Source organism: Vigna unguiculata, chromosome 2, assembly GCF_037176805.1.
Source record: "Vigna unguiculata cultivar grain cowpea cultivar isolate G323 ecotype 2 chromosome 2, ASM3717680v1, whole genome shotgun sequence".
NCBI classification, from domain to species: Eukaryota; Viridiplantae; Streptophyta; class Magnoliopsida; order Fabales; family Fabaceae; genus Vigna; species Vigna unguiculata.
Genome location: NC_140793.1, coordinates 1,375,825 through 1,398,302, shown reverse-complemented (window position 1 = coordinate 1,398,302; position 22,478 = coordinate 1,375,825). Strand labels below are relative to the sequence as shown.

Here is a 22,478-nt window from a genome sequence, read left to right as displayed (position 1 = left end):
GATATAGGACTTCAAATCAAACTATTCTGGTGTTGATACTAGTGCACTGACAACAAAACTGTTATCTGCTGTTTGTGTTCAAATTCCTTTCAGTGTGCTCTTATTTTCATATACTTTGTCAAATATGGAACTTTGTTAGTTGTTTATAGATCTATACTAACATGTTTAGCAAAATGATCTAAGCTTCCTAGAAAGGAGTGAAAAATACGGTGTAACAATACAATGATTTGTATTCAGTTTTAGTACTGTGAATGTATAACTTTGCTATAAAAATGTATCAGTATATTTCGTCTTTCAGTTTTCAAGAGAAAGTAATTTGGTCTAATTATACTTTTTTGCAGTTTTTTATGATAAAGTAATTTGATGAAATTACAATTTTTCATCTGATTTTTAAGCGAGAGTATGTGTATGATTTTAATGGTAATAGACAGATGTTAAAGTCTATTATTAAAAAGTGTTATTACCATTCTACAATTGACATTCTTATATTGCAACAACATATTTAATTTTCGATAATTGTGGCATTTAAACGTATAGTTATATTTTCATTGGCATTAAAATTGTATATTCGTAAAATTACGAGGATTTAAAATAGATTAAAGTTTAGACAGTCGTTCAGAGTGCAGAAACTAAACTGCGTGTCGTTACACTTAGCCTTGCGTTCAATGTTGTTTCGAACGAATTTCCAAAATGGTAGGATGCTTTAATATATTCTAAAAATGATTTTGACAATATAAACGTTTTAAAATAAATGTCATTTGAATGAGTAAAGGTTACATTTTGCGTAATTAGTAAGAAAAGGTATGGAAGGTTAAATTTTGCGTGATTAGTAAGAAAAGGTATGGGTTCAATAATACAATTTTACTTGTTTTTTGTGTTTTTAGAAAGCTACCTTAAAATAAACTGGAGGAATGTCGTGAGAGGTTAAATATTATTTGTTAAAATTACAAAGGTGGTGACTGTATATTTATATATTAGGAAAACGCGAATGTTAATAAAAAAAGATAATTATTTTAAAACTGAAAAAAAATATAAATGTGTTTTTAACGTGGTTTCATAGAAATAACTATATTTTCCTTTTAATATTATAAAGTCCTTAATAGGTTCAAGTGGCTGTTTATTCACACAATTGTCCTTGGTTTAAAATTGATTATTAGAACCAAAAATAAATATTTGTTAAAGGAAGGTGCCACCATGCAAAAACATATGTTGTAACTAGATAACAAAAATTAGAATGAATGAGTTCATATAAATTGAAAACAATTCATCATACAACTTTATCTCTATTTTCACAACACAGTGTTATATATATATATATATATATATATATATATATATATATATATATATATATATAATATAATATAATATAATATGTGTGTGTGTGTTTTTTTTCTATTGAAAAATTATCTTTGGTGGTCAAGTAGTATCCACTAGCAAGATGTAATTTTCGGAATTAATAGTATCTTGTTGACAATATCTTGATAATATGTTCATGTATTTTAATACACTCGATAAGAGAAGAAAATGAGAAAGAAATTCAGATATAATTAAAGAGAAGCACAAGAAAGATATTTAAGAGAAAATATTAAAAGAGAATGTAAATTCTTATTTTAAATAACCTATGTTAAAATTCTTAAAACTCTGAATAAATCTACTATAAATATAAGAAACTAAATTGGTAGAGATATTATTACCATACCCATATTTAAATTGTCTACAGGTGCTCACTACATTGGTTTGTTCGACCTTTTATAGTTTCATCTTTGTAAGATCTACTTTATTTTTGTCCTAAATGTTTAAGGGCCTAACCTATTCTATTGGGCCTAAGGCTAGCCTTTAGGGTGCCCAAAACCCTTTTCCAGCCTTAACTCCCTCACTCTGTCCCATTCTAAGAAAACAGGAACCCTTTCCCTTTCCACTACTGAAGTAAAGAGCTCTACTAGGGTTTCAGTGAACTCCTACCTTCCTCCAAGCTTGTAGTGCGTCTTCCCTCTGCGTAAGTAGAGCTCTAAACCCTTGAAACTAATTTTTTGTTCCATTTGAAATCTTTGGTTCCACTTTAATCTCTATTAGGATCTCAGTTTCGTTTTTCTTGTTCTTTCGTGCCAGCTCCGTAAGTTACAATGGAACTATGGTGTTCTCCCTTGTGTGTTGTCATTGATTTTGCAACTGTTCAGGTAAGGGAAGCTAAGATTTTTGTGTTTTCTTCATAGCTACCTATTTTAAGTTTTGTTTCGTGTTTATGATGCTTGTGGGCTGTTGTGGTTGCCTGGAATAATGATAAATGTTGTTTGGTTTCGAATGCCTGGCTGTTGCACACGTGAATAGTGGTAAGAATTGGTATTCTTGCACAAGCGAGCACGTCTCGCCTAGGCGAGACTAGCAGAAGCTTGCCCAGGTTCCTACTCGAACTATCGCTCAGGCAACGAGCCTTTGTTTTGAACGATGAGCAATCTCACTCAGGCGAGGAGGTCTCGCCTAAGCGAGAAATCACAGAAGCCACTATTCCACTACTCGAGCTCATGCCTAGGCGAAAAGGGCTTGCCTGAGCGAGAGAACCTCTCTCGCTTGAGCGAGGACTTCTAGCCTGAGCGAGACTGGGACAAGTTTCGTGTTCTAGTTATGATTTATTCTCTAATGTGGTTGCTTGCCTGCTTGATAGAGTGTTATACCATGAATTCATGAAGTATGAGCCATGTATGTTGTATGAGATTAAATGAGAATGAGATTTTGTTATGTTGAGTATGAAATAGAAAACATGAATTATTGGTTGGTTGGTTGGATATTGGCATGAGATTGTTATGCATGATAAATCTGTGGTTGGTTGGAGAGACATAGCTATGATATGAGATTGACGTAATTCCATGAAACTCTTGGTGAGATTTCATGGTGGTGTTGGATGTGATGGACGTAATTCCATGAACCTCTTGGTGAGATCTCATGGTGGTGTCGTATATGATGGACGTAATTTCATGAACCTCTTGGTAATGTTTCATGGTGGTGCCGTAGTGTATATAATTAGGTAAGGATTCAAGTAAGGATTGCATCCTAAAACTCTAAAGAGTCAGTTAGTCTCACGTAGAGCGGACTGACTCGAGCGGTGAGAGTAGCAGGAGGCCCTAGTCTTTGGCAGGATAATGACCTTAGATGTTTGAAGGCTAACCTTGTCCGTGGTAGGGTGAAACCCATTGGCAATGGCTCTACATAACAGTAGAGGCCACCACAAGTGCAAGCATCCAGTGAATTTGACTGATTATATGTATCCGGATAAATCGAGTCTTAGAGTCTTGCTTGTTTGCTATCACATGCTTCGATGATTGATGTGTACTAGCTTTTAAATTGCATGCTAAATTGTATGATAAACATATTTTTACTCTAGCTTGCCCTTCTTCTTATGTCTGTCTTCTTGTATGGTTTTTCCTTTTTGCAATGATCACTAATTCCTTGGTGTGAGCAAATATGGAAACCCCTAGTGATCATAGTGACAATGGGGATGATGTAGCTTAGATGGTCATGGCTTGATGTTGGACTCATGTTTTGAAGGACCTTTGTTATATTGTAATCTCTTACTCTATGAGCAAGCTTTTCGTCATCTGTTGAGACTGTTATTCTTTTTGTTCTAGCATTGTGTGTCTCTGTTTTGATGTGAGTATATTTGGATGATTGTAAAATCCTTTATACTTTAAATATCATGCCCTTTGGATATTATAATTTATACGATGTTTTATTTAATTAGATTTATCTATTAAATGGGACGTTATAATCTTTCATTTGGATTTTCATATATCGGCTTGCAATGGCGCCAAACACATACCACCTTGCAATGACACCAAACACTATAGCTAATGTGATAACTTTCTATTCAAATTCAGAAAAGTTGTTAAAAAAGGTTCTATTCACACACCACTGAAATGTTATATTTTGTTTTGGTTTTGTGGGATGAAGTTCTTTTTTCCCCTGCATTCTCTCCCGGTTGACTTTCTCAAACTCTAGGTTTCTATTTTGTCATTTTCATTTTGCTATTAAGGTTGTCTTCGACTTCATCAGGTAATTTCTTTGTTTTCATCTTCCTTTCGGCATTGTTTTGGTGTGATGGATGGTCTGCTTTTTCTTAAAATTTCTCAAAGTTCAGCTTTATCTTTTTTTTTTTTTTATTATTTTGGCTTTTGTGGTTAAGGTTCTATTTTTTTCTGGAACAATTTTTTTTTTTTGTTTTCATTTATCTGGGTCATTTTTTTACGGTTGTTGTGGTTTGACGTTTTATCTTTGATCATCTTTCTTAAAGTTTAGGTTTTGTTTTTGTTTGGCTTTTTCTTATAAGGTTTTATTCAGCTTCAAAAACTGATTTCTTTGTTTTGATTTTGGTTCTTCCTTTGTTCGTATTATTATCTCTTTTTTATTTTGCTTTTGTTGTTAAGGTTTTATTTTAGTTGATCATATATTTATTTGTATTTATTTGTCTGTTCTAATTTTTTTAGTGTTTATGGTCGTTTTGGTTTTCTTATAATGTTGTTGTGTTACCGTATTTTCATGTTATCTTTGAAATGTGTTTATGTTTTGTTTTCATTTATTTTTATTTGTATTTTTCATTGTTGGTTGTTTGGTTTGCGGTTTTTACTGTTTAAGTTTTGTATCCTTCGTGACGTAATCATTTGTTTATTTTTTGCTTGACCATTGTTTTTGTTTGATTGTTTTTGTGTTTTAATGTTTTTTATGGTACGGGTATGTTAAAATGTTTTTGTGGTACCGTATTTTCTTTTATATTTGAATGGCTATATGGTTTGGTTTACTATTTATTTTTCTTTGTTACAGTATTCTATCAATAGATGATGTTGTTTATACTTTTGTGATTTTTCGAAGGTTATAATAGTGAAGTTAGATATGATTAAAGATATTGATGATAAAAAGGAGATTCTAAAATTTGGTGTGAGAGTAGTTGATCACTGACATATCCATAATCATGATTCAAATGTGTACTTTGAGATAATTTTGATTGATCAGAAGGTGAATAATAACAAAGTTGTGTTTTATCCTTTTTTGTTTATTGAAGTTGTTTATTTATAAATTTTTGGGATATCTAATATCCTTTATTAAGGAACACTATGCATTATATAGTTAAAAAAAAATTTGATATGTAAGATGACAAGTTGATAAGAAGGGAAACATATATCATGCACAATCATTATTTCCAATAATGAATAATAAAAAAATATCTTCTGTAAAATAAATATCTGCAAAAGGAAAAACGTGCGTACGAATCAAAATCTAGTTATAAATAAAAAACTGAAGTTGAAAGCCTCCATCATGGAACTAGATGAAGTACACCATCGAAACTCTGACCACTGCCTTTGAAGAAATTTAGAACATTGGAACTGATGTTGAAGATACAGCGATGAGTTTGTTACTACTTAGCAACCCAAAACAAGAAGTTTTAATTAGAAGCAAAGACCATGTATTAATATTTTACCTCAATTTATAAAATATGAATATGGATATGATTAGAAATAATATAAATAAGTGCGTGTGGAAATACATAGATATATTAATCTAAAATTACAAAACATGACGATGTATATATGTATATTACGTCTTAAAAAAAAGTTTAATTTATTGCATAAAAAATAAAATTCAAATTTCAATGATAGGACTAACAATTTTGTCTTCAAATGAAAATAAGAAAAACATATTTAAATTAAAAAGAAAGGAACTTAATATAATTCGAAGTAAAAAGAAAATAACCTTATTTAAATTGAGAAGAAAGACATAATATAATTAAAATGTTTGATACGGTATAAACAAAAACACATTCATTTTATATTCTATTTTAAAATAATATTTTAATTAAAAGTTAAATGTTTGCTAAAATATATCCTAGATTGCAAAAGTAAATAAAAATCTCTTATTAAAGGCTTGAAAAGTTCCAAGCCCAAATTTATTTTCCACAACTTATTCTAAGTTTAGATTGACAAAAAATGCCATATTTGGAGAGAATAGAAGTGAGAGGGAACCGAGAAGTAGTGAATCCAGAGAGAAAATTTGAGTGTTGAAAGGGAATAGAAGTGGAAGCTTTGAATATAAGAAGAATCCATTAGGATTTGCTTTTAGAAGTGAGGAAACCAGGTAATGAGAGTTATCCTTACATGTTTATTTTTGTTTAATTTTGTATTGGATGATGATTGACATGAATGGTTGAGTCCCCTTTCAATTCGCACTATTTTCATAAAAGTCTAGGTTTCTGCTCGAAAATCGCTTGGCGGCTAAGAAGGTCCCACCAGGCGACACAACCATTTTTACATGGTTTTCTGGGTTATGTGATGAACCGCCTGGCGGCAATGAAGGACCGCTAGGCGATATGCACTAAAATCGCATAGTTCGAAGTGTTTTTGATGTTTTTGTGATGTGTTTGGCATTCTGCAATTGTATGATCTTGGTAACATGTTTGTTGGCATAATTGGATGATAATGTACGCTGTTGGGGGAGATTTGATAAATTGGGGTTTGTGGGCAAATACGGGATTAATATGGGTTTAGGTTTGAGTGTAAATTTATAATGAGTAGAAGTTGGAAAATTGATAGTTGTAATGTTGGTTTGGATGAATCAAAATTTGAATGCATGATTGGATGTGTGAATATTGTGGTTTAGTTGCATCTGGAATGTTGATTGCAAATTGAGTTTTTGGGTTTTTCCAGTAGGTGCAAGGAAATCTGGAATATCTAGAATCCTGATGCACCGCCTGGCCATAGATAGGTGCCGCCAGGCGATGAAGGTTGGCCAACGCTCAGTTTTCGGTTGGCTCAATGGGAAAATGAACTTGGGAATTATTGGGTATGTTGTTGATTTGAATAATGCATGATTGTATGATGTATAGGTGTTCAATTAGTGGCATTTATGTAATGGGTTAAAGTTACATATTTAAATGTGGAACTTGTATTGGTTGAGTCATGGATTGTGAAAAAGAGTAGAAGGAACACTGTTAATATTGATAAACTGAGTTTATATCTTAAGAGTCTAGAAAATGGCAAATTGGAGGCTTTTCACTTATAAATATGTGAACTACTAAATGAATAAAATAATTGTTGAGATAGTATATGTGTGTGGGATGTCCATAGGGCTATATGAATTGTGAAATGAGGTATGAGCTATATGCGTGCATGAGTATTATCAATTATTGATGGTGAGATTGTATGACTGATGGACTTAAGATCTTATGGTTCAATACATGTTTAACTACTTCAATTGATGCATAATTTTAAGTGGAATTGCTTGAGTATTTATAGTTCATTGTCCTTAAGGAATTGTGATGATGGGATCTGTAGCATGAGAACTGTAATATTATGAGTTTAGTATTCTGGTTGTGTGATTGATAGGCTTGGGTGTGCTAGAAAACGTGTTGTTGTGCCTAAATCAATAGAAATCTGATTTACTGGTGTGGTGCCTGGTGGCAGGGGATGCTCTACCAGGCGATAAGCCACCAACAAAGGAATCACTGAGAGCGTGGCGCCTGGCGGCAAGGAATTATTGCCAGGCGGTTTGGAGCATGTTTTCGCTTGGCGGTGCTTAGGCAGCGCCAAGCAATAGTGTAGGGGCAAGGGTCTATTGCAGATCGATTTTCATGGAGGATCTTGATGGCTTTCTCAAGGATATGTTGGATTAGTTACGAGCGGGGAGGTTCGTAACAGAGATGTGAGATGCATGATTGATGCGGGCTGGGAGGTCCGTATCTTCTGTACTCTTGTGTGGGGATACGAGCAGGGAGGTTCGTATGTTCTGTGCTCACACTTAAGGTTGCTATGAGCGTGGAGATTCATAGTAGGTGTTCACGGATGTTGAACTACAGGCAGGTTCGTAGAGCTGGACAAAAGGCGGGGAGGTCTGTAGGGTTGGACCACGGTAGGTTCATGGGAGCATGATAATTCCTAATGACCAATGTTGTAAATGGATCTTTCTCATATAGGTTATGAGATTGTGGTGGGAACTAATATAGAGAAGTCAATAAATTAAAATTGGCTAAGATAGATTGGGTGAGGGGTAATTATTATTATTCATTGAGTATATTATATTTTATATTCTCAGCTCACCCTTTTTGTTTGTGTTCGGCAATGATCGCGTGACTTGTCATGCGGGAGCAAATGTGAATCCAAGTGAGCATGCTGATGCGTAGGGACTGAGCGGGAAAAACTATGGGATGATTTACTCTATGTTCAATTTCAGACATTTGTAATAAACTTTATGAGGCTTTTCTCTACTATGAGCTGTAATAATGATGTCATAGCGTAATATAACTATAGCCATATAAGTTTTAAATTTTCTCGCGTTTGGAAACCTTATCTATTATCTTGAATTTCAATAAAATTATATTTATCAAGTAATATCCATTTAGAGTGTTACAACATGTATTAAGGAAGAATCATTTAAAATAAGACATCAAAGCTAATCGATGGTTTTTGGAATATAAAAAATGGATAAGAATTAAGGGTTTTGGAGACAGGGAAAAAAAGGAGACCTAGGGGTATCAATGAAAAGAGAGTGCTTTAGCTAATCAAAATTATTATCTCTTTTTGCTAGACCATGTATGAATCAACTGAAATAAGTACTAAGAGATAAAAATAGAGACAATGGAAAGGGAGAAATGTGGTAGAGTTCAGGTTATGACAATAGTACTAGCTTGTTACGAAGTCATGAAGATGTTTTTGTTATAAAATCAGTATGGGACTAGAGGAAGAGATACAAATAGGTTTAATTATTCGGATGGTACCCACTTTGGCAAATGTGTGTCAATCTGGTACCCGCTTTTTAAAAAGTGTCACTTGCATCACAATTTTTGGAAAAGTGCTTCTATTAGGTCCCTTTCCGACGAAAATGACTAACGCCGTTAACAATGTGACATGTGTTAGTCTCTGATTTTTTTCATTTATTATTATTTTTTTTCTAAAATTTTAAGTTTTTTTTTTGCAAAAAAGAAAAGAAAATGCTAGGTGTCTGATCTCTAGTGTGACATGTGGCATTGTCAGTGGCACATGTTAGTGTCACTATCAAATGTCATTGTCTTGATTTCAATTTAGTTCCCATATATGTCCCAATGCTTCAATTTAGTCCTTACTTATGTGTCTCTGATTCAATTTTCACCCAATTTTTTTTAATAATTAAAATCCATTTTTATAAAATTAAAACTAATTAAGTATAAATATTTTTACAAACATTAAGTATTGATATTTAGATTAAAATTTAGTGGTAAAAGTCATTTTTAATAAAACCAACATTAGTATAACATTCATACAAATAAAAAATTTGGTTTAAAATTAGTGAGATACAATATTTTTCTATTTTAAAAAAAAGTAATAATTAACAAAAGATGAGTTAATAATATACAATAAAGTAATATACTAAAATGTCATTTTTAATAAAAACATATTAGTATAGCATTTATACAAATAATAAATTTTGTTTGAAATGGGAGAGAAACAATATAAATATCAGTACTTAATTTTGTAAAAATATTTATACTTAATTAGTTTTAATCTTATAAAAAATGGATTACAAAAATTATTTAATTATTAAAAAAAATTGGAACAAAATTGAATGAGATACACATAAGTAGGGACTAAATTAAATCAAGAAGACATATATGAGGACTACATTGAAATTAACACAATGACATTTGATAGTGACACTTACACGTGACATTGCATTGCCATGTGGCATTATCGGTGCCACGTGTCACACCAGATGATGTGACCCCAACAAGGCTTATAGCATTGGGCCAACGCTTAGGCTCATTCCTTTTAATTTCTCTTATTTTTCTTTATTTCTTTTATTAAATAAATGTTTGTCTAATGGAAGGCTACAGTAGAAGAACATACATATATGGGAAATGGCAATGGTACATTGACACAATGCCATTCATTTGACATCATTTTTTATAATGGAAAGTAAAGAATATCGTGTCAAATGAGTGTATAATTGTGTCAGAGTATTTTTTTCCTATGGGAAAGGGGAAATAAGGAAGGTCAATGTCTTAGGGGTAGGAAACAAGGGAATGGAGTATGTATAGTCGTAGGTTTATGGTATTTAATGGGGTTCCAAGATGCAATCGTATAATTTTTGTCTATAACATTCCTATTCTACAAACTTAAGCAAAAACAAGTTTTGTAATGGTAATGATGTTTGATGACTTGTTCAACACAACAATAGACTTATATGCTTGTAGTTAGATCCTTATAAGCAAACTGAGATATCTTACATGTTCTGGAATGTTCTACTATTATCATATGGTGTCATATATAACATAAACATGTGATGTCTGACATTTATAAGTGATTTGATTGGGAAATGGATTCAGTGACTTGGAAGAAGTCATGTAACTTTAGTTAATTTTACTCAATTTTTAACTATTTTTTTAATATATTTTTATGACACTAGTATTTTGACACCATTCTTTTTTACTACCATTTGACACTACCCCTTATTACTATTTACTTTCTCTTTCTTCTAAAAATATAAAAGTTAACTTTTGTTAATACTATTTTACCCTTATACAAGCTATCAAATGGTCGTCAAATGATGTCAAACAACTTTCTTTTTTCTTTTTTGAAAAATTGAAGTTGGTTAGGTTCAACATATGAAAATTAATTAAAGTTATATGACTTTTCCTTAGAAAAAGTCAATGAATTCATCTCCATTTGATTGTGACTTAATAGTGCGTGATAAGTACCAACAAATTTATGATATATTATGTTATTATACTAAAAAGTGGTCTTTAAGACTAACTCAACCTTATAAAAGTGACTTTTAGGATAAATTTGCATATATTAATATATTATAATTTAACATTTTCTCTAGCAAACATAAGATATTCAATAATAACAAAGTCATATATTCATATTATCCCTCGATAATATTCCCTCTTTCCTTCTTTTAGAAATACAAAAATTAATTTTTGTTTAGACCATTTTTTCCCTGTAAAAATTGTTAAATGATAGTTAAATGATGTCAAATAACTTTTTTGTATAAAAGGGGGTTAAAGGAAGGACGTAGATTTTTCTAACTAAAAAATGAATTAATAGTGAATCTCTCTTGCAAAGTCTTTTAAATTTTCATTAAAGTTGGATAAATACTAAACTGAATTAAAATTTTATAAATTAAATTGGACTGTAATTTATTTTCAAATTTGATTGAATTATAATTTTAGTTTAGTTTTAAAAACTAACTATTACTATAATGAAACTAATCTAAACCTTAACTTATTTTCCTCAAAAGGACCTATTAGAGAAATTAACAACCATATCCTGTAACAACCAAACTAACATGTTTAAACATGAAAGAGTACTATGAGATTGGTTAGTCCGTTGTCAAGTTTCTTCACTGTTAATTACACTTAAATTACATTTAGACAAGCTAATAATAATGATAATAGTAATTTATACAATAGTTTATTTTTAGAAAATTTTATTGGATTCTGAACTTACACGGAGAGTCAATTAACAATTTTTTTCAAAAGCTCTATACATATATATGATTATAGAGATTTTAAATATATTAAATTTGTTTACTTTTATAATTTTATTATGAAATTTGTTCGTGTCTCAAAGTCTGTGGAAGTTCCAATATTTTTGTTTCATAATCTTTATTAAAAAAAGGGTTAAATATATTTTTGGTCCCTCAAGTTTTAGTGAATTTTGGAATTAGTCCCTTATCAAAACTTTATACCAATTTAGTCCTTCATCTTTCAAAATGCGTGAATTTAGTCCTTTTAACCAAATTTTGTTAAGTTTATCTAACGTTTCAAGCACATTTCATGATAGTATTTAAGTTAACATTGAAGGAAAAATGTGTCAAACAATGTAAATAATTTAAATACTATCATGAAATGCGCTTGAAACGTCAGATAAACTTAATAAAATTTGGTTAAAAGGACTAAATTCACGCATTTTGAAAGATAAAAGACTAAATTGGTCAAAAATTTTGATGAGGGACTAATTCCAAATTTTCCTGAAACTTGTGGGACCAAAGACATATTTAGCCCTTAAAAAGAATAACCGACTGGTACAAATCTACAGACAAACGAACAATTGTTTTTATTGATTTTAGTATACGAAGACTTGATTGAAAGAACTCAGTAACAAGAGTTTAGCATATATTATAACTCCAACTGGTACTTATTTTTTCTCTCTAAAGCAAACCACGTTTCGATCCTAAAAACAAATGAACAAAATGCATTTTCACAATATAAAACAATCTTCATAGTATCATGCAACCACAGATAACGATGAAAGATAAAGATGTTGACTTTTAATAATAATAATAATCAAACCGTCATCAGTTCAATATCAAATAATTAACCAATTATGAAGCCCTTCAATTTTGATTCCACAGCAAAAAAAACAAAAATAGCCAACTATGTTGCGTCAAAGCTACACTGAAAAGTCAACCTCTAACTCAATACATTCAAAGAAAGTGGGTGAGCTCTGAGTCATGAAAATCAATTAAGAATTCAATAATTCAAGCAAAGAACATAAACTGTTATATTATAGGTTTGGTGAAGTCAAGCATAGTTCTAACTACTCATTTTCTCGAAAATTTTGGTAGAGAAAAGTATGTGCAACTTGCCAAATATAAAATATAACAAGAATCATCCAAACACTGAAGCAACAGTGAAACAAAGAACATAAACTGTTATATTATAGGTTTGAGAATTATTTTCCAATTCTCACTCTCTAAGCATCTTCAATTATCACTGTCTATGCAAGAAGCAACACCTTACAATTTGTTTCCATTTCCATGGATCTTCAGATCTTTGATATGTTAGCTCCTATCTCCCTTTTCCTGCTCATGATAGTGGCACTGAAATTGGGGAGGAATCTCACCAAAACCAAGGCAAATCCAAACCCACCTCCAGGACCATGGAAGCTACCTATCATAGGAAACATACCCCATCTTGTTACTCCAACACCACACAGAAAACTAAGAGACTTGGCCAAAAAATATGGACCCTTGATGCATCTCCAACTTGGAGAGGTCTTCACTGTGGTTGTTTCCTCAGCAGAATGTGCCAAAGAGGTAATGAAAACTCATGATCTTGTCTTTGCATCAAGGCCTCTGATTCTAGCCTCAAAGATAATCGGTTATGATGCCACAAACATATCTTTTTCCCCTTACGGAAATTATTGGAGACAGCTGAGGAAAATTTGCACAGCTGAGCTTTTCACTCCAAAACGTCTCAGTTCATTTAAGCCTATAAGAGAAGAAGAGCTCTCAAGTCTCATCAACATGATTGCTTCAGAAGATGGATCACCATTCAATCTCTCTGAGGCACTGCTCACATCCAACTATGCAATAATTTCAAGAGCAGCTTTTGGCAAGACGTGCAGAGAGCAAGAAGAATACATATCAGTGCAAAAAGAAGTGCTTAAGGCTGCAGGAGGATTTGACATTGGAGATTTTTTTCCTTCTGCCACATGGCTTCAGAATTTTACTGGTTTGAGGCCTACCCTTGAGAGATTGCACAGAAAAAGTGATCAAATACTTGAAAACATCATGAGGGAGCACAAAGATAAAAAGTCAAAAGCCAAAGAAGGTCTGGTTGAAGCAGAAGAGGACCTTGTAGATGTCCTTCTAAAGTTTCAGGATGATAGTGGTGAAGATCAGGATATTTGCTTGACTGATGACAACATCAAGGCCATAATTGATGTGAGGATAATGAAAATCTTTGTGATCAGGATATTTTTTTCTTTTTACTTTTGTGTAGTGTAGGTAGAGTTATTAGATGAATTGAAGTTGAATTGATACTCACTTGTTTTTGCAGAATATCTTTGCTGCTGGAGGTGAGACATCAGCAACTACCATAGATTGGACAATGGCAGAGATGATAAGGAATCCAAGGGTGATGAAGAGAGCACAAGCTGAAGTGAGAGAGGTGTTCAAGATGAATGGAAGGGTTGATGAAACTTGCATCAATGAAATGAAATATTTGAAGTTGGTTATCAAAGAGACCCTGAGGTTACACCCACCAGCACCTCTTTTACTTCCAAGAGAATGTGGAGAAGCATGTGAGATTGATGGGTATCATATACCAGTGAAAAGCAAGGTAATTGTGAATGCTTGGGCAATTGGAAGAGATCCAAACAGTTGGAGTGACCCAGAGAGGTTTTATCCTGAGAGATTTAGTAATAGCTCTCTTGACTACAAAGGGAATAATTTTGAGTTCATTCCATTTGGTGCTGGAAGAAGAATATGTCCAGGTATCACATTTGGTTTGATGAATGTTGAGCTCACGCTTGCACTTTTGTTGCATCACTTTGATTGGAAGCTTCCCAATGGAATGAAAGCTGAGGAATTGGACATGACTGAGCAATTTGCCCTAACAGTTAGAAGAAAAGATGGTCTGTTTTTGATTCCCTCCACTGCAACACAATGCTCATAAACCAATGTTATATCCATGGTTTGTTAAGTTCACTACTGAACAAAGTGTTTGCCTTTTATCTTTTGTTGATTTCAGTAGAACTGAAAAGTTTTTAATAATGTCTCAATGATTATGGAATACTTGTAATATTGAATGATACAGATAAGTTTTCATTTCAGTGACTTGAATATTAATCAATGACTGGGAGTGCAGGATTTTTCGTCTTTCAGTTTTCAAAATTAAGTAATCTGGTCTAACTATACTTTATCATCTAATTGTTAAGAGAAAATATAAATACCATTTTTCACCTCATTATAATTTTCCGTCTGATTGATTGTTAAGCGAGAGTATATGTATGATTTTATTGGTAATAGATAATGTTAAAGTCTATTTCTAAAAAGTGTTATTACCATTCTACAAATGGAATTTCTATATTGCAACAACAATGAACCAAATTATTTAATTTTCGATAATTGTAGCATTTAAACGTATAATTATATTTTCACCGTCATTAAAATTGTATATTAATAAAAATATTAAATATGTTTTTAATCCTCAAATCCTATCACTGTTTACATTCCATTAATCAACTATCAACTGTAAGAAACGTAGCCCAGAAGAAGGTGAATTGGTATTGTGTTGATGGAGAAGATGTTAAGAGAGGATGTGGAAGATGAAATTGAAAGGTATTAGAAGGGTTTAGGGTTTAGAGTTAGGGAGTGAAAAACGAAAACGGTGGGTATGGATGTTAAAAATGTGGGTTGGGCTTCTATCGCATTTAACAAAAATGTATTAAAAGAAAAAAGGGTCTTTCTTCCTGCACCTCCAAAATTTCTTCTACACCTCCAAATTTTTTTTAAATTCCCAAAAAACCCTTTGACCATTTAAGAAAATCCGCAAACACCACACCCCCAAAATTATGTCGACTTCCGGAAGTCAAAATATATCACCGAAAGTCGATTTTCGGAAGTCAATAATGACCTCCGGAAGTCAAAATGTATCACCGGAAGTCGACTTCCGAAAATCAAAAAAAAATTTCGGAAATTTCGGAAGTCGACTTCCGGAAGTTAAAAAATATTTGACTTCCGAGAAGTCAAAGAAAAATTCTTCGACTTCCGTAAGGTAACAAATTTTTTTTTTTTAACATTTTTAATTTATTTTAGAATTTGTATTTTTTAACTTTAAATAATATTAAATAAATATAAATATAAAAATAAAAATATAAACATTAAATAAATATAAATATAAAAATAAAAATAAGTAAAATTAAAATAATATTAAACTTTAAATTACAAAAACAAAAAAATAAAAAAAATTCTGCTTCATTTAATTTTATTTAATATTTAAATTCATTTTAAAATAATAAAACTTTAAATTAAAAACAATATAATTTTTTTAATTCTTTTTTATTTTTATTAAATTTTTAATAAATTATATAAAAATAAATTTAAATTTAAAAATATAAAAAGATATATAATTGAAAAAGTTTTAAAATGTTTAAAATAACAAAACTTTAAAATTAAAAAAAATGAAAAAAAAATATATATATATATATACACGGAAGTCGACTTCCGGTATATATATATAAACGGATTTTGACTTCCGTTTATATATATATACGGAAGTCCGATCCGTATATATATATTTTATTTTTTATTTTTTTTTATTTTTTTTATTTTTTTAGAAATTTTGAAATAATATAAATAAATAATATATAGATAATCAAATTTAAAATAAAAATAAATAGAAATATTTTTGAAAATCGAATTCTAGTGATATATAATTTATTTTAAATTTGATTATTAATATATGTTATTTTAAATATAATTTTTTTAATCTTTTTTTATTTTTATTAAATTTTTAATAAATTATATAAAAATAAATTTAAATTTAAAAATATAAAAAAATATATAATTGAAAAAGTTTTAAAATGTTTATAATAACAAAACTTTAAAATTAAAAAAAATGAAAAAAAAATATATATATATACACGGAAGTCGACTTCCGGTATATATATATAAACGGATTTTGACTTCCGTTTATATATATATATATATATATATATATATATATATATATATATATTTTATTTTATTTTTTTTAAAATTTTTTTTTAATTTTTTTAGAAATTTTGAAATAATATAAATAAATAATATATAAATAATCAAATTTAAAATCAAAATAAATAGAAATATTCTTGAAAATGATATATAATTTATTTTAAATTTGATTATTAATATATGTTATTTCAAATATAATTTTTTTAATTCTTTTTTATTTTTATTAAATTTTTAATAAATTATATAAAAATAAATTTAAATTTAAAAATATAAAAAATGTATAACTGAAAAAATTTTAAAAATTTGATTAAAATTAAATATTTAAATTTTAAGAAAATTAAAAAATTCAAATAAAATATAAAATAATATACATGAAATATATAAATAAAATATTAATAATAATATCAATAAAATAAGTAAAAGTAAAAATAAAATTCAAAAATAATTTAAATTATAATAATAAAACTTTATAAAATATATATGTTTTATAATTTTTAATACCGGAAGTCGACTTCCGTTTGTATATATATATACGGAAGTCCGACTTCCGTTTTATATATATATATATATATATATATATATATATATATATATTTTTTTTTTTTTTCATTTTTAAATTATTTAAAGTTTTATTATTTGAATTTAAATTATTTTTCAATTTTGTTTTTTAATTTTTTATTTAGTAATTTTATTATTTATTATTTTTTTATTTTTTAAAGTAATCTTTTTTAAATTTAAATGTTTTATAATTTTGTATACGTATTTTAAAAAATTAAATAAAATAAAATATATTTTTTTTTATATACGGAAGTCGACTTCCGTAATTTTTTTTGACTTCCGAAAGTCGACTTTCGGTGATGATTTTTGATTTCCGGAAGTCGACTTCCGGTGATGATTTTTGACTTCCGGAAGTCGACTTCCGGTGATAATTTTTGACTTTCGGAAGTCATATATTTTGACTTCCGGAAGTCGACATCTGAAAGTATTTTTGGGGGTGTGATGTTCGTGCGTTTCTTTAAATGGTCAAAGGATATTTTGGGAATTTTAAGATTTTTTGGAGGTGCAGAAGAAATGCTTGGAGGTGTAGGAAGAAAGACCCAAGAAAAAAAAAGGGTGAAGGAGTTAAAAAAACTTGGACTATTATGCTAGGATATAAAAAATAAAAATCACTACAGCAAAATGTAATTTTAGCAGGGGATTAAGTGGGGTTTTAATAACCTTTATTCAAAACATAAGTTAGCGGAAGGTTTTAATAAACCTCGATAAGTATCATGGGTTTCTTAAGAAACCCAGTAAAATTTGAATCTTTTCTTATTTTTTTTTTTTCATTTTTTTTTATAATTTTTTAAAATTAGACAGAGTTTCGTCATGCCAACCCTAGAAGGAAGACATCTTCTCCGCCGTTCTCTCTCGATGTTCCACCATTCTTCACCGTTCTCCGCCGTTCTCTCTTAATCTTTCACCATTCTTCTTTGATGCTTCACCATACTCCGTCGTTCTCTCTTGATGTTCCACCATTCTCCCTTGATGCTCCACCGTTCTCCCTCGATGTTTGAAGTTCAAGGTAATGAAGATTTTTCTCTCTGTTTCCAATTTCGTTTCTCTGCTTCTTATCACTCTTTGTCTTTCGATTTCATCTTTGTACTTTTAATTTCGTTTTCATTTTCATTTTCCTCGTTCGATTTTGATTTTCCTACGTTCGATTTCGATTTTACTGTGTTCGATTTCGATTCCGATTTCACTACTTTCTATTTCGATTCCTTGCTTTCGATTTCATTTCTCTACTTTTGATTTCATTTCCCTGAAACTCTGTTAGGTTATATCTCCTTTATATTTATATTTTTTTTTCTATTGATTTACTGCAATTAAACTCGTTGTCATTTTTTTCTTTCATGGACTTCTGTTCTGATGCTTGGAAATGACTAGGTTGAAGCTGCTAGATTCCTTGATTTATTTGCTGCATGTCTAAGCCATAATTCAGTGTTTTCTGGTTCGCTCAGAAAACTCACTTCAACAGAAAGATCATCTGCCCTGGGATATCTTCCCTCCATTGCGGAGTTGAAATCTGGAGCTAATTTCTTCAATTATAGCCCCTCTCTTGTAAGTTCTGGCTTATCTGAACTCCCTAAATGCAGGCTTATTGAGGAAAAGAGTATAGAAAAACCTGTGAAAGGTGCTCAAAATAACTATGAGCTTCTTCTCATGCCCCATTGGTTTAGTTATGTTGGTAGTCTTAAGTTATACCAACCTCTTGCCGGGATTCTCCGATTTGTGGGTTTATCTTTAGTGGTAGGTGATTTTCAATTCAATGTTCTTTTTGTCATATCCCTTACAGTGTTTATCTTTAACCTGGATTTACTTGTATTACCTTTGTTTGTCGCTGGCAGTCTTGGTATGACAGGCATGGTTCTGGACAGTTATTGAGGCAAGCTAGCACAGCTGCATGCATGCTAAATGAGATAATATTTGGTATATCGGAACGAGCAAGTAATGATTTTGCTAGTATATTTCATAATTGTGCATTTCATACTTCTTTCTGGAAGATGCCCAAGGATAAAGGTGTAAGGAGTTATTTAGTTGAGTGCATTGGTGGGATCTTACATGAGTATTTAGCTGCTGAGGTATGGAATGTTCCAATTGATCGTGGAACTGCTGACTTGTGAATTGACTTTAAAGACAAATAAATAATTTATTACCATTTTCACCCATGCTTGAACACACCCTACGTACACTTGTTTATATGTATATACTTCAAATCAAATAGTAATATTTTTTTTCTTGTTTTTAGTAAATACATTATATATAACCAAATATTTGGAATGATATTATAAATATTATTTAAATAATACTTTAGTTTTCCCATGCATAAACATATACGAAGGTTTGAGATTCAAGCATAAATGGTTTTTACGTTATAACTTATTTGGACATGTTTACTTCTTTTTTCCTCTAATTAAAAATATCAAAATAAGAATTATTTTTATCAAGATATCTTTATTAGTTAGATTGACAAGAAAAAGCAGAGACAAATTTGCGAGTAAAATAAAATAATTCCGTTACATAATATTTATGTGTTTTACATGCAGTTCCTAATGTCTACCCGATGGATTTGTTTGAACACACATGGATCTTCGACAGACTTGATCGTCTTGGAATTTCAAGATATTTTCAGTCAGGAATCAAAGACTGCGTGACCTATGTTTCAAGGTGTGTGAGATGTTAATGAGTACCATTATAATTAAGAAATTAAAATTAAATGGTATGTTAAAATAGAAAATATTTGGTTTACCTGTTACACTTTATATTAAAATCAATTAATAGTTGGAGCTATTTCACCACACTTATGTAATTATGTAATGAGATGAATTCTTTGGTCAATACTATGTTTTATTAACTGTCAAAGGTGGCGGCTTATAAAACCATCCACTCAGAAAAAAACTGTCAAATATTATATTATATATATTATCAATGTGTTATGAGCTTTGACTTTACATATTACGTGATACTAACATATGTGTTTGTCTTATTTTTTAAAGACCACCAGAAGATGAAGAAAACATCAACCAAATGGAGAAACAAATGACTCAGATCAAGATTGATACAGAAGAATCTTATTAGACTTTCATTTTATTTGACTTTATAACAAGTATAACAAAGATATTATAATATTTCAGTAGTTTGAATGTTTAAACTTTATTATTTATTTTGAACTTATAGACTATGTTCCTTGTTTTTATGAATGTTATATCTAGTTATAAACAAATATCTAAATGTTAGAATTTTTTCATATCATATGTTGTATGAATTATAGGCACTCAAAAAGTATAATAAATAAAATTAAGGGAATTTAAAAAGTAAAAACATCAATAAATAATGAATTGCATTGTAGGGGTAAAGAATGAACTTTCAATACTATTATACAGTATAAAAGATTTAAAACTACATACAAGAAATAGGTACTAAGGGTTTTAAAATATTAGATAAATACCAGGGATTACCAGGGGTTTCGAAACCGTCGGTAATTATCAAGGGTTTCGAAACCGCCTATAATTACCAGGGTTTCGAAATTGCCGGTAATTACCAGGGGTTTCAAAATCGCCGGTAATTACTAGGGGTTTCAAAACTGCCTGTAATTACCAAAGGTTTTGAAACCGCAAGTAATTACCAGGGGTTTGAAACCGCCGATAATTACCAAGGGTTTCAAAACTGCCGGTAAGTGCTGCTTTACCAAGGGTTAGTGAAAACTGTCGGTAATCTGTTAACGACGCTGATTTTTCTAGGGAAAAAACAAACCGTCGGAAACTCCTTTAACAGGGGTTAAAACCCCCGGAAATGCCATAAATAACCTTTAATAAAAATTGTTTTTGTTGTAGTGAATAATGGTCTAATTAGGTAAGAATTGAGGCCAAAAAAGAAAAAAACAAGTATAAAAATGAAAGTTATCTCTCTTATTTTAGAAAAGTTTGAACCAAACAAAACAATCCATTTTTGTTTGTTTTATTTATTTTAATTTAAAATTATTATTTTCCCCCTTATTTCTTAGTACATAATTTTAGATCTTTTAAAATAAATTTTATTTATCCGAATAAAAATAATACAAACACGTCTATATACTTTGTAACTACCTAGTAATAACTAAACCAACATGAAAGAATAGTAAGAGATTAGTTCATTGTCAAGTTTTTTAACGGTTAATTACACTTAGATAAATTAATAATAATAATAATAATAATAATATTAATAATTATTTCTAATAATAATAATAGTTTAAATTGACATTTTTATATTGCAAAAACAATGAACTAAAATTATTTGATTTTGATAATTGTAATATTTAAACACAATTATATTTTCATTGACACTAAAATTGTATATTAATAAAAATATTAAATATGTCTTTAGCCTCTCTACTTACATGTAAAATTGGAATTCATTTATTTTAAAAAGGTCATATAAAATTGATCTTCATACCTTATTAATTAATGCATGGAGTAAATCATGTAGAGATAACAATGTTAACTTTTAGTTGACGTGTCTAACAACCATGCTAAGTGGATTAAAAGATTTGAACATTTGATTGACACCTGGCTAACATGTGTCTATGGGTTAAAGTAAGCTCCTTGGACATGGAATTATTACATTGACACTTGCTTCAAGGAGATAAGATATGACTAATGTCCATATGAACATGTCGTATATAATAATTGACATTATCATGTTTTTATTTTATTTTATTTTATATTTTATTGTTATTTTATTTTTTGGTTTTTATTTAATATTTTACGTTTTATTCAATAAAAGTGCTCTATTATGTTTTATCGTGTGAGAATCCTAAATTCTAAAGAACCTTAATTGTTTTACATGTGGTATCAGAGTAGTGTTGTAGGATTTATGATTCTCCTATTATGTGATGTTTCTCCTTTATGATGTTTTCCCCTAATGTTATAAACCCTAATTTAAGTTTGTTCCCAAATTTTTTGATGAACCCTAATTATAGAATTTAGGGGTTTTAATATTTTTCAGCTTCGTTTATGTAAAAAAGAACCGCTTCTCTTTTGATTGGAAGCCGCGTGTTAAAAAACATTCTCAATGGCATGAAATTGGTTTTGGTGAAAACTTTGATGCGTGGTTTAATTGCAAATTGGAAAAGCTTTCCCATGATTTGAACAATGCATGCATGATGAAGTTCACATGATCCGTTTTTATGTGAATGCATGAGCTTTTAATTTAGAATGAAATGTAACGAATGAAAATGTTATGTGAATGTGTGCCAATTGGAAGTTCCAATTCCTTTTCTCCTTACGCTATTTTATTTATTTGAAATTAAAGGAATGTACGTGCCATTCAATTACGGGGTTACTGGTTTTAGTTTTTTTTTTACATATAACCATATAATGATATATTGGCATATAATGTTTTTATTATATCTTAGCTTTAATAAGTTTTGATTACTGTCGGTTATAAGTATTTTATCCATGTATAAATACTTTTTTTTTACTTTTGTGCAACAGTAACAC

The 22,478-nt window shown here is 30.0% G+C and overlaps 2 protein-coding genes across 3 annotated transcripts; both read left to right on the top strand.

The window, feature by feature from the left end:
• The first annotated feature begins 12,637 nt into the window (after nucleotides 1–12,637).
• Nucleotides 12,638–14,579, top strand: LOC114173766 (cytochrome P450 71D11-like). The gene is made up of 2 exons (XM_028058353.2): nucleotides 12,638–13,689; nucleotides 13,805–14,579. The coding sequence occupies exons 1-2, from the start codon at nucleotides 12,781–12,783 to the stop codon at nucleotides 14,420–14,422; spliced, it is 1,527 nt and encodes a 508-aa protein (XP_027914154.1). The 5' UTR covers nucleotides 12,638–12,780; the 3' UTR covers nucleotides 14,423–14,579.
• A 3,174-nt stretch (nucleotides 14,580–17,753) lies between these two features.
• LOC114173767 (uncharacterized) lies at nucleotides 17,754–20,201 on the top strand. 2 transcript variants are annotated; one of them, XM_085669640.1, is made up of 5 exons: nucleotides 17,754–18,025; nucleotides 18,462–18,750; nucleotides 18,849–19,082; nucleotides 19,548–19,668; nucleotides 19,998–20,201. In XM_085669640.1, exons 2-4 carry the CDS (start codon nucleotides 18,664–18,666, stop codon nucleotides 19,653–19,655), a joined length of 429 nt encoding a protein of 142 aa, XP_085525766.1. In that variant the 5' UTR covers nucleotides 17,754–18,025; nucleotides 18,462–18,663; the 3' UTR covers nucleotides 19,656–19,668; nucleotides 19,998–20,201. The 2 variants fall into 2 exon arrangements, with proteins under 2 accessions (XP_085525766.1, XP_027914155.1); XM_028058354.2 differs by having other exon boundaries at nucleotides 18,388–18,750.
• The last annotated feature ends 2,277 nt before the right edge of the window (nucleotides 20,202–22,478 follow it).

Excerpts from the sequence above, each read along its gene's own strand:
- LOC114173766 (XM_028058353.2), top strand. The coding sequence starts at position 12,781 with ATGGATCTTCAGATCTTTGATATGTTAGCTCCTATCTCCCTTTTCCTG. Across the intron at positions 13,690-13,804 it reads ACATCAAGGCCATAATTGAT|AATATCTTTGCTGCTGGAGG; the intron begins GTGAGGATAATG and ends TTGTTTTTGCAG.
- LOC114173767 (XM_085669640.1), top strand. The coding sequence starts at position 18,664 with ATGCCCCATTGGTTTAGTTATGTTGGTAGTCTTAAGTTATACCAACCT. Across the intron at positions 18,751-18,848 it reads TTGTGGGTTTATCTTTAGTG|TCTTGGTATGACAGGCATGG; the intron begins GTAGGTGATTTT and ends TGTCGCTGGCAG. Across the intron at positions 19,083-19,547 it reads ATGAGTATTTAGCTGCTGAG|TTCCTAATGTCTACCCGATG; the intron begins GTATGGAATGTT and ends TTTTACATGCAG.